This window comes from Pseudorasbora parva, chromosome 23 (assembly GCF_024679245.1).
Source record: "Pseudorasbora parva isolate DD20220531a chromosome 23, ASM2467924v1, whole genome shotgun sequence".
Classification (NCBI taxonomy): domain Eukaryota; kingdom Metazoa; phylum Chordata; class Actinopteri; order Cypriniformes; family Gobionidae; genus Pseudorasbora; species Pseudorasbora parva.
This window is the reverse complement of record NC_090194.1, coordinates 9,359,187-9,374,801: the sequence shown is the minus strand read 5'-3', so window position 1 is coordinate 9,374,801 and position 15,615 is coordinate 9,359,187. Positions and strand designations below refer to the sequence as shown.

The 15,615-nt window shown below is 38.2% G+C and overlaps 1 protein-coding gene across 7 annotated transcripts in view; it reads right to left on the bottom strand.

The window, feature by feature from the left end:
* Positions 1 to 15,615, bottom strand: part of cadm2a (cell adhesion molecule 2a) — a 604,121-nt gene that overhangs the window by 48,676 nt on the left and 539,830 nt on the right. For all 7 annotated transcript variants that reach the window (XM_067434027.1, XM_067434028.1, XM_067434029.1 and 4 more), the window contains one exon: positions 2,664 to 2,816. In XM_067434027.1, coding sequence (XP_067290128.1) covers positions 2,664 to 2,816 — 153 coding nt within the window. The remainder of the gene's footprint in view (positions 1 to 2,663; positions 2,817 to 15,615) is intronic.

Genomic DNA, 15,615 nt, shown 5'->3' with positions numbered 1-15,615 from the left:
TGAGTAAGAGGCCTTAATCACATTCCTAAGAAATAAATCAAAGCAAAAACAACCACAATGTACTATGCATTAAAAAGCAACAGAGTAAATACCTCAGTCATTCCGAAGCAGCGTGGCCTGTAACCTCTGCTTTGCGCCGTGCTGTTTTTTAATAGAAACCTGAAGATGCCAAGCTGTCTTTTCTTTTCTGACAGATTCATTTCTTGATATTTAAACCACAAATGTTTAATACAAACCCACTTACGGTCAAATTCACTTGTGCCACTTTGGTGTGTCATATTTCAACGTTTGGGCAGATTTTCGATTGATCGTGGAAGCTGTAATTCATCAAACGATGGATTAATCGACGTTTAGTCTAGTCCCAGTAAAGTACGCTGGGCTGCTGCGTTTTCAGTAATAGAGTGCTGCATGGATGATGTATTTTTGTAGGACAAAACAAGTTTCTCAAGCTTTTTAGCACTTCCAGTTCCATTGTCCCGAAGTCAATAGGTTTTTTGAAAGGGTTTTTGGCTAAATGATTGAAATAAGGTCTGTGGTTAACACGATCTCAAGATATTTTCACATTTTATTCTACGACACAAAATACATCAGAAATGCCCTGTTGTGCTTTTTTTTTTTTAAAGCTTCGACTTTAACCGTACTTAAGTACTGCCTAAATAGAACTAAATGGTTCATTGGGAAATGAAACACCATCACATCGAACAGGTAAACTCATTTACACACTAGTTCGCTTTCACGGCCTCATTGCAAACTATTCTAACTCAAACTTTCAGGGAAAATGTTTTGAAATAAAGAATGAAAGAGTTGTCAGAAGCTTAGCGAGGGTGACAGTGAAGTCATGTAAACACTCATTATATTAGTTCATAGCCAAACATTTAACTTTTTACTTCTTTTTTATAATTTTTTATAATAATTGTTCATTTGTGAAGATTATCACATTGAACAAAACATCTAAGAATCATAAGCTTTTGTTAGTCATACAACTTATCTTCTAACCCAAAAGCCAATAAATCCTCGTGGAGCCTTCTATCATCAAAGGATGTTGATTCAGGAACATGGTGTAGCCTATTTGTGAAAATTACATCCCAAAATCTCCATTTTAAATGTGACAGACATAATACCCATAACAACAATGTTATCAAATATAACAACCATGTAACAAAATGCTGAAATAATAAGAAGGCAGAGTTTATATTGCTGCATATTTCTCCTAGATATTAATTACAATATGGAAATTAATTTCTAATGAATTGTATCCATTCATGTATTCACAATGAGCAAAACATTATTGTAATGCGGGCTTGTTGACAGAGTGTACAACTGTAATGATTTTAATGTTGTATGCCAACTAATTAAAACGAGACTGGCTAATTGGGCTCCTAATTAATGCAGAAATATGGCATTAAGCACTGTTTGTGGACTGTCACTGCTGACATTAACTCTGGTATGTTTGGGACTTGATTCAAAGTCTGGTTGACTTTTTGATTGACAAAAGTAGTAAAAGTTGATAGAGGAAACTAATTAAACTTCTTTCTGTGTCATTTCTCAACACTGTTCTGTGATCATCTGTGTCTTTGTTGAAGGCGACCGGGTGAATCCATTTAATTAAATCCTGATCCAGGCCAAAGTTAGATTTGAAACGCCCCCACTGAGGCTTTCTGGAAACTACAAATTTTGTCATTTTCTTTCGACTTGTTAATGGTTCAGTGCGGCTCCTTTAAGATCTCATCGTAACCCAGTTTAGACGAGTTGCACACGTTTAGTAACAATACAGCAATGTTTCTGTCCTCTAAAAAAGACATCCATGTACACGCATACTGTTCTTATGCCTCTTCTTAAGTCTCTTATGCTGCAAATAAAGGCTGCTTTATTTGATTAAAAATTCTGTAAAAACGGTAATATTGTAAAATTATATTACAGTTTTAAACGTTTTCTGCTTTAATATATTTTAAAGTATTATATTCAGCATTCGGTCATCATGTAAGAAAAATATCTATGTATCTAATATCTTTGTAACTTTATAAACTATAATAACGCACATTCACAAGAGACTTGAGTTTTGGCGGAAGGGTGACATCTAACCGGATGTTTATCATATACGTCAGCTTAGGTGAGAATTGACGCGAGAGTGATCAGAAGATAAAAATCGACACAAATTTGTTTTGTGTTGCACAAAATGAAGCTTCTGCCATGACCATCCCATTCCCTGACCTGAACCCTATAGAAAATGAGTGGAGTGAACTATAGAGGAGAAGCTCCAACATGGAGCTGTGAATCTGAAGGACCTGGAGAGATTCTGAAGGAATGGTCTCTGATCTCAATTGTTCCTCAAACTCATCAGGAATTATAGAAAAAGACTCAGCAGTTTTTCTTGGGAAAAGGACATTGCAATAATTGGGTGCCAATGTAAACTAGAGAAAATGTTTAATTTCATAATGAGATTCCCCCCACTTTCAATTGTTTTACTTCCATGAAAAGTTAGAATTTTGTGCATTTTTGAATGAAAGCTCAAAAGGATAAACAATGCAAATTTATTTTCACAGCCACCTTTGCTCATATTTACCAAGAGTGCCAATATTCGTGGAAGGCATTGTAAATAACTCGACACTCTGGCTGCATTAGGATGTAATCCCACACACACGGTATGTTAAATGATGTCTTACCCAGGACGCTGAGAAAAGCCTTGGCTGTTTTGACAGGCATGGTGAAGAGGGAGCAGGTGTACAGCCCCTCGTCTCCCAGCGTGACTTCGCTGATGCTGATCGTCAGCTCCTGCGACGTGGCTCGGACCAGCTCAATCCGGTTATCTCTCAGCGCTGCGGGAACAAACAATTAAGAGAGCACCATTAATTATGACACCTTCATTAGCATTTGAGCGTCGGATTCTCTGTGACATTAACTCTAACCCTGAAAGTTTTAATGCCTGAACACTGACCCATATGGAAGACATGAAAAAAGGTAAATAAAGTAAATAAAGTAATTTAATTAAGTAAATAAAATAATTCTATGATTATCTTAATATATTGTGCTGAATATGAAGATCATTTCTATTGCTACAAGGTAAAATATTTTGTGATGGCTTCAGTCAGAGGGCAAATGGAATATGGATCATTTAAGATTCAAATCCAACATTACTTCAATAGTGCTCAGAATGAGCGTTGATTGATTTGAAACACATGATTGAGCTCTCTAATCCTCATTTACAAACTCTGTATTTATAACATTTGGAGGTTCTTTACCCAGTCGAGTTTGTCTGGCTATCACCAGACCAAGCTAAATTTAAGATTGAACATTGGTCTGGGGCTGCTCTGGATTTTCTACTGCACAAAGAAGTGTGATCAACGAGTATTATTTGAAAGACTTTGTATGCAATTGGATAGTCCTTCAACCAATCAGACCACAAGAGGCGTGATCAACAGGCAATACCCAAGCGACATTTCTCTATCTGTCATTGCGTTATACCTGTCTATAGTGTGCCAGGTTGATAAGCCAGTCTGTGACTGGTTCCCACAAAAGTGTAACAGAAGCAGTAGAAATGAATGTACAGGTTTCCAGACTGAGTTGCCGGGCAAAATAAAATCGCCGGCAGATCAGGCTGGGTTTACCCAGTCTACAGTCGAGTATGAATAAAAGTAAAGTTCAAACTTATTATGAGTGAGACCTCTGTGCAAAAGAGGCCTTAGGATATGGTTTCACTCATTACACCTTTTAGATTCCACCATCACACAGACCCGATGAAAAGGTGAATGTGCTAATGCAAAAGTCAAAGGCTAACGTCAGAGACGGGCCATAATTCCCCGAAGCATCTTTAACATGCTTTGTTTAATGATAATGACTACAGCAGGAAAAAGTCTGGTAGATCATAAGATATTTGCCATGTGTCGGCACAGTTTAATCAACAGAGACAAGGTCACTAGTTCTAACCTTCTGCTTTCCATAAAACTCACTCAGACATTTTGAGCCTCATTGGCGCTCTGTAACAACCTGCCAGAATATTCGTGGATGAGCTTTATGGATCTTTTTCCCCAGGAGAATAGAAAGAACACATTCTTATGGTCAATCATCAGCGTGACCTTTCAAAGCTCTCTTAATAAAAAAGTTGGTCAATGCCTTAGCCGTTAGCCTTGCCACCTAAAAACTTTAAATTAAATACATCAGTGTTAGGGAAGATACTTTAAAGCTGAATTTAAAGCAGTTTAACTACAGTCAAGGTTCTCTTTAAACAACACATGCTACTGCTAAAAGTGATGCACTATACATTCTTTAGGATTTAAGGGGCAATATCCTTTATATACCTTTATTTTTGCACATTTAAAACAGCATACCTACTGTAAATCAGCAGACAAAAATAAATATATTTTTTTAACCAAATACACTATATTGCTATAACTATTGCGACCAAATCAAGCTTCTCTATCTGGCAATTCGATGGACAAGTCTGGATTTGGCGTTTGCCAGGAGAACGGTACTTGCCTGACTGCACTGTGCTAAGTGTAAAGTTTGGTGGAGGGGGGATATGGTGCGTGGTTGTTCTTGGTTTGGGCTTTTACTTTATCATTCAGTGAGTTTATGTGGTTTAAAATCTGTCAGTAGTACAGTGTTACACTTCTTATAAACAGTGTTACAGGAAAAGCTAATTTCAAAACAGTAGTATCACAAATTTTAGTTACAGAAATTGACAGAAAAACGTCTGTCAATGATTGTCTATATAGAGGCTTTACAGAGATGAATTTAATTCACAGCAGGTTAAAGCTCTCAGCCAGATCGAGCCATACACACCAATTACAACGTTAAAGGAACTTTAAAGGAAGTGTAAAGTGGAAGCATGCAGGCACACTCCAGGTTTCCAAACATGCATCCAACAAATCCACCTCCACACATCAGCGAGGCCTCTCAGCTATAATGAAATGTTGTGTTTTGACCGTGTGTTTTCATATGCGTCTCCCCCAGAGGTTTGAGTGAAGCACCCTCTGGACAGCAGCATCTCTGAGGTAATTGAACATAATGAGGTTCATTACAGGAAGAGAGGCAAGCTTATACAGGAATGAAAAAATAACTTGTGGTACATAGTGTTTTAATGCCTTCCTGTCGTCTTCCTCAAACGAAGGGCATTGTAAAAAATGTAACCAAACATGGCAGTGGTGTGTGGTGGATTATGAAACAGAAAAGGGCCAAAAATACAGGTTAATTTTCAGGCTTGAATAGGGATAATTAATTACGATCTTTATGTGTACTCAATATCAAACTCCCAAGATGGACCTCATGGGCCAGATTTACTAGTTATTTTTGCAGCTAAATCTATTGCATATGCATTTGTATAAGTTTCCCTTTCAGATTTATGGGAGAAGAGTATTTAAATGAATCACGCAATGTGATTTACTAAGGGTTGCGCTTGTCAATTTACTGATGTTTGCGCCACAACCCCAAAAAAGCATGTCTTAAACCAGACACTAACTGGTAGATTGCATTGGTCATTATGGAAACCATTATGGGATCCGGGTGCATCTGCATTCTTTAATTTGCAAGTCAGTACATCATGCACGGAACTTTCCACTCCCATTTGCACTTTGTGGAATTTCACTCATTTGCCTGTTTAGTAAATCTGTCCCTTTAACTGCACAGCTATTTTCAGTGCAGTCAGAACAATTTATTCAAAAAGTACAAATATTATGATAAGTGTTCCGAGGCCAAATGATTGATTTGTGTGAAGAAAATCCCCAAAAGTGATCAGTGTCTCCATCAGCCAAAGATCGGCTGATGGAGACACATTTAAAAAAAGCCACCTGAAGAACCAAATTGCATTGGCTCTTGTATGTCTTGTGACCAATTGCGTCAACTGAAATCAAAGGACTTCCCTGCCAGTCAGAAAATAACCTTAAAGGGGTATCCTGTGCATTTAAAAGTGATGCCGAGGGGTCCTGACGAAGCATCGATATGTGACGACTTGGAGCGAGACTGTGTAGCATTTACAGCATTATCAGAAATTAATCAGAATTAAATCGAGCAAGACTTATATTAACTGATGGTGCTTTTGGATAGTTTTTTGAGAAAAAAAAATGCTGGTTACAATCTCTAATTTCACTATACATGTTTAGTTTTATTATTGTACTGCCAAATTGTCTCTTTTCACAATTTTTTTTTTTTTTTTTTGGAGGTGGCACAGCTCAAAAAACGCCCCTGGAACAAACCCAAAATGCACACACTTTCAAAGATGCACACCCTAACACTTCAGAATTCAAACCGTAGCATCTCTGATATTTGGCTCTACATGAGTTGAGGCGTAGATGCTCTCTCTACTGAATCTAATGCATCACAAGTATTCAGTGGAACGAAGGCTTTGCTGGGCATACACATACATATGGAACAGACTCTGAATTGTACACATGGTCAGATGACCATTGTTCACTCCACAAATATCTGGAAGCTTATGCTGCTTATTTTTTGGCCCTAAGCCTGATCTCAAAGCCTGAATCCGACTGCTGAACAGAACTAAGAACTTCAGGAAAATGGCAGTAACTTCTGTCAATTCTGGAAATGCCAAACAAACATTCTGTTCCCATTGTAGAGTGTTTCGGACTAAAGCTCTGAAACAAGAAATGTCATTCTTTAAAATGCAATGGACCCCCAAATATAATCAGCCTTGTATGGCCCCATACTAAATTTAAAGGCAGCTCATATATTTTCATGTATAAAGACCCAATACCTGAAGGTGTGTTGTGATATCTGGGTCCAAGATTTTAGCAGCAGATCCTTTAAGTCCTGTAAAATGCAAATGTTGTGGTCTCCATGGATCGGACTTGTTTGTTCAGCACATCCCACAGAAACTCGACTGGATTGAGATCAATGCTAAGATAAGTGTTACTTGTCAATCCACACGGATGGCAAGATCCAATGTTTTCCAGCAGAACATTGCCCAAAACATCTTACTACCTCCGCCAGCTTGCCTTTTTCCAATAGTGCATCCTGGTGCCATGTGTTCCCTAAGAAAGCGATGCACACGCACTCGGCCATCCACGTGAAGTAAAAGAAAACATGATTCATCAGACTAGGCTCCCTTCTTTCACTGCTGTGTGGTCCAGTTGTGATGCTCACATGCCCAATGTTGGTGCTTTCAGTGGTGGACAGGGGTCAGCATGGGCACCCTGACTGGTCTGTGGCTATGCAGCCCCATAGGCAACAAACACAAAAAATATCAACTTTGAGGACAAAATGTTCACTTGCTGCCTAATAGATCACACCTACTAAAAGGTGCCGTGGTGAAGAGATTATCAGTGTTATTCACTTCTACCTTCAGTGAAGTGAAACTTCAGTCAAACTTCCTTCAAAACAACAAGGCAGAAGGTCAAGTGGTCACATGTTAAACTGCATTTTAATGCTACAGCCAAGCTCAGCAAATCAATACACAAAAACGAGCTTGAATCTATGATGATGCTTATTTATCAAAATATATGCATGCTTTGGCACACCCAGACTGACAGCATTCGACATGACATGTTTACGCTCACAAGCGATGCCATATTGGCACAGGATAGACACGCATCTATGATCTCTCAAGGGAGACATCTGTTTCATTTATTGACACGGTTGATCTTGTAATATTCATGAAGCAGTTCTGATCTTCAAAAAGCCTCTTATACACACATGATCACACTAACACACAAAAGGTTTGACCAAAGATCTCAAAAAGAAAGAAAGGGAGAAAACACAGATGCCCTTTGATTAAGACACAGATCTTCCCAAGCTGGCGGGGAAATGGTGTCAGATTGCTCTCCGGTGGATTTCACACTTTGATGAAGTTTCCTGTCGAGTCTCTAAAGTACTAATTTTGTTGCACCAAAGCCATTAATTAATGACGCGTCTCCTCAAATTGCTGGGGAAGGTCATTAGAGCCAGAATAAAATAAGACAAGTTGAAGAATGTCTCTTATAATTGATAATAAACTCTCACAGCATAACGAAGACACCAAACAAGCCAGTTTTTCCTCTTCAAAACCTCTCCTCAAAGACTGCACAGTTCAAACAGACAGGGTTGCCGAAGAGAAAGCCAACTGAAGTGAAGAAATGGTCCTTCACTCCTCCCTAGAACTGATGAGAAGCTAAGAAAGGCACTTTACAAACAATTGTCACATTGTCAGATGACCTATGCTTGATTTCTTTTCATTGCGGGTTAGTAACGTAAAAATGACTGTTTATTGGTGTGAAAGTGTCATTCCTTTTTATCTCGGAAAAAAATGAAACACAGCACTGATAATCATATTATATTCCAATTTGGATGCACATGGCAGAAATGTGGAGGAATTTAGTCTGAGTGTGATAATGACAGAGGAAATGATCAGAGTCTATGTGGAGTCTGACAACCCGTTATCATAAAGTTACACCCATTCTTTCCCCTCATTAACAAATGATGTTCGTTAGAAAAATAGTGCCATCCATTCAGCAGTGATTGAACAACCATCTAATTATCATGTTTAATTATACAATAAATCAGAGCATGATTGATAAATAAGTACCACCCTCAGAATCACTAATGAGCTCTTTCATTACATCTCACTGTATCAAGTCTCTTTCAGAGGACATCTATTCTGTACCGTGCAAGATTTAGTACAGCACTGACACGGTCAGAAGGAAATGGGAAGTCAAATAGAGGAGAAAGCCTCTTTAACATTTGATCTCATATATTTTCTGGGCTGTCTGAGTGACATGTTTCTGATACAAAAAACCTCTGACTGCAAGAATCTTTACTTAGCACTGTCAACTACCTGACCTGTCAATTATGGTAAATTGTTATAATAAGAAATGATCTGCTATGGCCAATACAATAAAACATTATGCAATGAATCCTTTATTTTAATATTATAGATGGCTTTTGCAGGGTAAGATCCAACCATCCTGGCAGACTTAAAAACATGTTCTCTACAACACTGCGAACATTTTCATATTCCTTTAACTTGACAAACTCGCATTTAATTTCCTTAAATTAACTCAAAGTTTGTATTCATTATTTGAGATCCATACTGTAGAGATTTTAATTTGTTACTCAACATTTTATATGAATACAATTTATATTAATACATTGATTGGACGGACCACACAAGCCAGCCTTCACTCCTGACATGCACCAATGAGCCTTGGCCACCCATGACCCTGTCGCCGGTTCACCGCTGTTCCTTCCTTGGACCACTTTTGATAGATCTGACCACTGCAGACCGGGAACACCCCACAAGAGCTGCACTTTTGGAGATGCTCTGACCCAGTCGTCTAGCCATCACAATTTAGCTTTTGTCAAACTCACTCAAATTCTTACGCTTGCCCATTTTTACTGCTCCTAACACATCAACTTTAAGGACAAAATGTTCACTTGCTGCCTAATATATCCCACCCACTAACAGGAGCCGTGATGAAGAGATAATCAGTGCTATTCACTTCACCTGTCAGTGTTATGCATAATGTTATGCCTGATCGGTGTATAAGTGAGCAGAAGAAGCATAAGTACCCCTCCCCCCTCCCATCCATTGTTTCCATGTCTCCCAGTGCCCTGTCTCAAAATAAATTCACTACACTAACCTTCCCGGCTCTCCCTGGTCAGCCCAGCTTCTAAATCTCATCTGACGGGACTCTTCCCAAGGCCGTCACATCTCAGTAACTCTAACTGACATCTCAGCAGCCCCTCCACAGGGAAAAGCACCAGGCTTCAGAGCCACTGTGTTTTTATGAGGCTGCCAGTCCAGACAACAAAATACAAGTATTGCCCCTTCTTGATTTTTGCTTTCATACGCTCTCTCTCTTTCTCTCTTATTCCTCTCTCTTTTGGTCTGTCATTCTGCCTTCCAATCTTTTTCTCTTTTCTTTAATGTCTGGATGATAGACTATACACAACATGTTAGTGATCAACATTATGGGGTTTGCTTAAAACAACAGGAAGGGGATACATTGATTTTGCTTCATAATGCCTCTATACAATCTATATTGACAATGAACACTACCAGTCAAAAGTGTAGACCACATAGTCATTAAAACAAACCAAAACTTATGGCTTCTTACAGTATAACTTTTTTTTTTTTTTTTTAAATTGAGTTCCTAAATTTGATGGGTACTTTTTTGGTGGACATTTTTTTTTAATTATACAAATTTCTGCTTTGTACAGAAAATATGCATTTATAATTATGAATGCATTATTTTGAAAAGAAGAAAGGTATCAGATTTCAAATTATGTTAATGTTATGAGGAAATCCAAACAATAGATGCCATTTTGATGTTCCTTAATGTGGCATAACATTGTTATAGTCATGTATCTGTTCAAGCGGCAGCGTCGACTGATCATCTTGCTCGTTTTATTACTAGTTATAGCATGAAATAAACATGAAAAAACCTCAGGAAAGCCACTCAGTGTCCATAAACATATTTCACGAGAGAAATGGAAATGACTTATGTAGTTAAACCTCGGAATGTGTATGTTAACAGCATGTCCAAATGAATTTTGCAATAAAACTGAAGTTGTGAAATGTTTTTTTTTTAATGTTTTTTTTTTAAATTTGGCATAACAGGTAAATTTGCAGATAATCATAGAAATCGTGCATTTTTATCGTACAGCCAAAAAGTCATATTTTGACAGCATTGTTTAAAATGTACTTATTCCAACCAAATCAATTGTCTAGAAAAAAGCCTAGCAAATAAACAAAATTGTGTTTCTCTTCTAAACGTGATTTATTTGCTTTCGATTAATGTAATTCTCTTAAATGTGCAATCTACTAGATTACATTATTTGGGGTTAAAATGAACCAATCAAGTACTCGAACATGATTTTTGCTGAAACTGTAGTTCCCAGCATGCTTTGCATGGGACTTGACGAAAAGAGTAAAATTGTTGAACTTAAGTGTTATTTTATGTGTTTTGGGGGCAAAATTAGAGATATTATATATTGATTATATTATATTGATTATTGATTATATTGTTTAATAGTGTTTAATGTTTAATTATGTTGGAATAATTAGAATCATTTAAATTTTACTGGGTTGCCATAGTGGAGAAGAGCGGAGCGATTGCTTAGGCTGTGGACTGAGACAGCACGTGTCATTAAAGAGCATTTTTTACATAGCACTTGACATGTTCATTATGTGCTTTTGCTAGCTAACAGAATGAAAGCTACCTAGTGCAGCCTTATAAATCAGTCAAGTGACCACAAAAATATACAAAAAACAAAAGCTTGTGATTTGATTAAAGAGGCAGGGTCTCAAGCCTTCATGTGCACACCATGTTGTTAGGAAGCCATATTAAAATCATTTTTAAACAACTCAGTTGGGTTACTTAAAAATTACTTCATTCCATGATGTTGATGAACCGATATACATGAATAAATCATGTAAATCCAACACACCTTTTTTTTCAGTGTGTGTGTATATATATATATATATATATATATATATAGTTGCCAATGAGTTTCTGATAGCATCACAGGCAGTATCATAACTGTTACAAAACACAGACGGGTAATATTCTGTTACAAAGTGTGACCTTGCGCTCTGAAGCCGAGCCAACACATCTCTTTCAAAATGACCAGCTAATAGTTTATATTAAATCAATTTCCCACGGGGCAATGGAGATTGCAGCTATTATTGTTGCGGTAAATTATGTTAGCATTGCTGAACTAGCACTTAGCATGGCTTAATGGTGATTTGTATTCCGTATGCATTAAGTGGCGGGTTTCGCAGATTGCTCCAGAGCAGCCTGACGCTGCGAACATCTCCCCTGCGGAACACGCCTGCCAAACAACCGAGAGGTAATGTCGTTACACGCACTATTCATCAAAGTGCACATGCTCTAGACGCACAGACTCCTGACCTCAAACACACGTGCCCGAGACGGCGGATCCAGCGGCCAGGGAAGACAGCAGGTGTTGTGGCTGATACGTTGCTAGGGTTGAGTCACGCTGGCAGGGGAATTTACTGCACCATTGGCTGTAGTGATGGGGTGTCACAGTGGGATTTGGGTGTCATTCAAAGAGCAGGCTTTGTTAGAGCCTTTCAGGATCGCCTTGAGAAGACAAGCACCATGCTACGCTCAACACTGGCCTTAGGCCATACAATCTGACAGTACATTGGCCCATTAGGATGTGGAGATATTCCTCCTGTGTCTCAGTGGCTGTTTTGAGCCGCCGTTTCCCTAGAGACGGAGGATTGTGTGCAGAAGGGACAGAAATATGACATGCTCCGGAAGTTGTGAGACTTCAGAGAGTTTGCTTTTTAAAATCACATTTCATATATGAGAGGAGCCCAAAGTGATACTCAGTTTTTCAGATCGCTGCACTTTTTCGAGAGAGGTTTAAATAACATGTTTGATGTTTAGTTGCAGTGCCTCAGTGCTGTTGAAGTGTGCTAGTGCTATGATCCCGAATTAACTGTGCTCATCTTTCCCCGCTGGGCATGCTTAGTTAACCACACAGACGGGCTAGCTGAAACTCTGCTCGCATGTAATGCAAGCCAAATATGAGGATGAGGTGAAAAGTTTAACTCTCATTGATAGATCTGAGTTTGGAGAAGATCACATGGATTACGTGGTGCTGCCGTGTCACTTGTTTTCCTAACCTGAGCGTTAAACTGTGGATTAAATCGTACATGGGCACAACATTAAGATGCCGTTATATTAGCAATGTTAAGCGTGTGATGCAATTACAGCTGAAAATGTTTCTGCAGAATATTAAAATGCAAAAAAAATGTTTAAAACAGCTCACTCAGACACACCCTATATTTTCCTTTTTTGTCCAAACAATGGAGGTCAATGGTAACCACCCCCCCCCACCCCCAATATATATAACTTACAATATAATACATTTTTTGGGGGTGAAATATCCCTATAACATTAGCTATGTTTCAATCCAAAGTTGCCAATTCAACTTATGCACAAAACTGAAATATCGCATAAAACATTTATGAATAAAGCAAAATGTTTCCGTTCGATGTGTTCCTGGGAAATTCATGCAATATTTATAATAAAAACAGAATTTGCTGCAATTGGCTCTTTTTTGTGTTTTATTCTGTAAATGTGTTTCCATCCTACTTTATGCACATCTTTTCTTACCAGATAAAATTATTATTTGACTCATTTGAGTACACATTTTTAATGAATTGTTTATTTTTTTGTATTTTTTTTTTTTTAATTCTTGGCACCATTAAGCATTTTTTAATGCATAAAAAAAGGTGGATGAAAAGAAACACTACCAGTCAAAAGTTTGGACATACTTTCCTATCAAAGAGAATGAAAAAGTGTGTCCAAACTTTTAACTGGTAGTGTATAGAGGGGACATCAATGAGTCATAAAAGTTTGTTATTTAGTATTTAAAGACTGACATTGTCAGATTGCTCTTTTGCAACCAGATTGAAGACAAACATTATTTTCCTTGCAAAAAACATGCTGAATTTTAAGAAAATAAAATGAATTAATGTAGACTTTAGAGGGGGGGGGTCCTATAATGACCCTTTTTACAATATGTAAAATAAGCGTATGATGTCCCCAGAGCATATATGTTAAATTTAAGCTTAAAATACCCAACAGGTCATTTTTATAGCATGTTAAATGTGTCACTTTAAAGCACTGTTTTGTGTGTGTCCCTTTAAATGCAAATTGGACAATGATGGAGAAACTCAGGAACAAGTGACAATGTAGAATGCGACAGGTTATTTCTGAATGCTTATTGGATGAATTTATGTTGCTGATGTAGCAAGTCATTGATTAGCAGATTCCTTCATGATTATCTATAAATCGCTCATGTGGGAACTGTTGTAACATGCCTACAGAGCCAGACAATATATGCTGCATGAAGATAGAACAGTTAGGTATAGTTTAGTTTAATTATGATTATAACATTGTTGTGACGGATGTGACAGCTTGAGCAGACTCCTAAATATGCTCTACTACTACAACTCTTCCTCTTCTCTAAAGAAGCCCAACATGGCTTTACCCCCTTTGTTGCTTGTCCTTTAAGGCAGGATTGATGTAAAATTTCCTCCCTACCAGCCTTTTGCACTTATAAAGCGATTTCTTTAAAAGAAAGTATCTCTCTTTGCATTGAACTTTGTGCATTTACGTTGTAACTTTGTAGATGTTTTTATGGTCAACCAGCAACATTACACAAGAACTAAAGTTAAAGAAGTAAAATCATACAAAATCAACCACCCCTTTAAGAGAAACGCTGCACAATCTTAAACCTATTTACTCCAATGAGCAGACCCACTTAGAACTTTTTTTTAATCCTGTAAAGTCCCCATAAAATGGAGGCTGGGAAAAAACCTGGATTCAGGTCAGAGGGAAGTTATCCCTACAACTTTTCAAAAGTCAAAAAATGCACAAAACTAACTTGCCAGGACTATATTTGCCTTGGGGAGTGAGGGAGAGATTTCCCAGCAGTATGCAGTGTCTATGTGGAGCTGGGGCCTCGCGTCTGAGCGATGTTCAGCCAACGCTGAGAGATAATGAGGCCCTGTCGGTAAGCGTGTCTATAGCAGAGCCACAAAACACTGTCAGGAAGTCAGGGAGAAAGAAAAGGGAGCTCTTACTGCCATCACATGCTAATACATATACTTATTACCCAAACCTGTAATACATTTAAAACTCTATAGGGCCGAGTTAGCAAACTCACAGTATATTGTCCGTTTAGCTGACGGTCACAAAAAGAGAAGTTTTCTCCCTCGTCTTTCGTCCTTCATACATTGATATGAGGTGAGGGTCGTCATAAAACGGCCTTTTAATTTTTTCATTTATCTTTCTTTTGCACCCCTTTCGCGACTGTTTTACAGCCCTTGAGACGAGGGCTTATTTCGCATGCTGGGTGATTTATAACAAAACTAACGCCGGCAAAGTCGAGGCTAAGACAGAGTCTACGTCTTTTTAAAACCATCATAAAGAAAGTGGCGGGAAATATATGATAGTTTTATCATACACACGACAGCCAACGTGTCCGGTTTCCAAGTTTTTCAACTTTTGGAAGGGACACTCTCCAACTCTATTCAGGCAGAGCAAATTTTAAATGCATCAAAGGCCTGACTAATAGATTTCTGAGCAGGATTCAGAGCGCAGAGAGCTGCAGCACGGGGAGATTGATACAGTTGAATTATATATTAGCTTTCTGAAGAGTTTCATATTCAGAGGACTGCTTTGTGATTGCATTTGAGCAGTAGCTTGACCACGCATCTCACTGGTCATCCATAACTCAAATTCCGATGGTCTGGTTGTGAGAAATATACCATGAAATATTTCAATAAATCTGCCATGACTCACAGAGGAGCGAAGCTCGTCGAGGTGCGAGACAGCCAGGCTATCTCCAAAAGCATCTATGAATAAACCCTTTTCACCTGAGATTGAAGGAACGTAGAACCGCAATGCAGAGACTTTTATCGGAAACAAGGTATAAAAAAACTCAGTGAAGTCGAGCTTATTGTGATGCTTCTCATAACAGTCAAATGCACAAGACTAGACAGAAAAGAGATTGGGTGATTTTGTGGAAAGTTCAGTTCAGGCAAATCTTTTTTGTCAAGACAGGCATGAGCAGACTGACAGTTTGTAGTCTGATTGCTTCTGCCTGGATGCTGCTTAGACTCCTGGGATTGTAGGAGCAAGAATATTC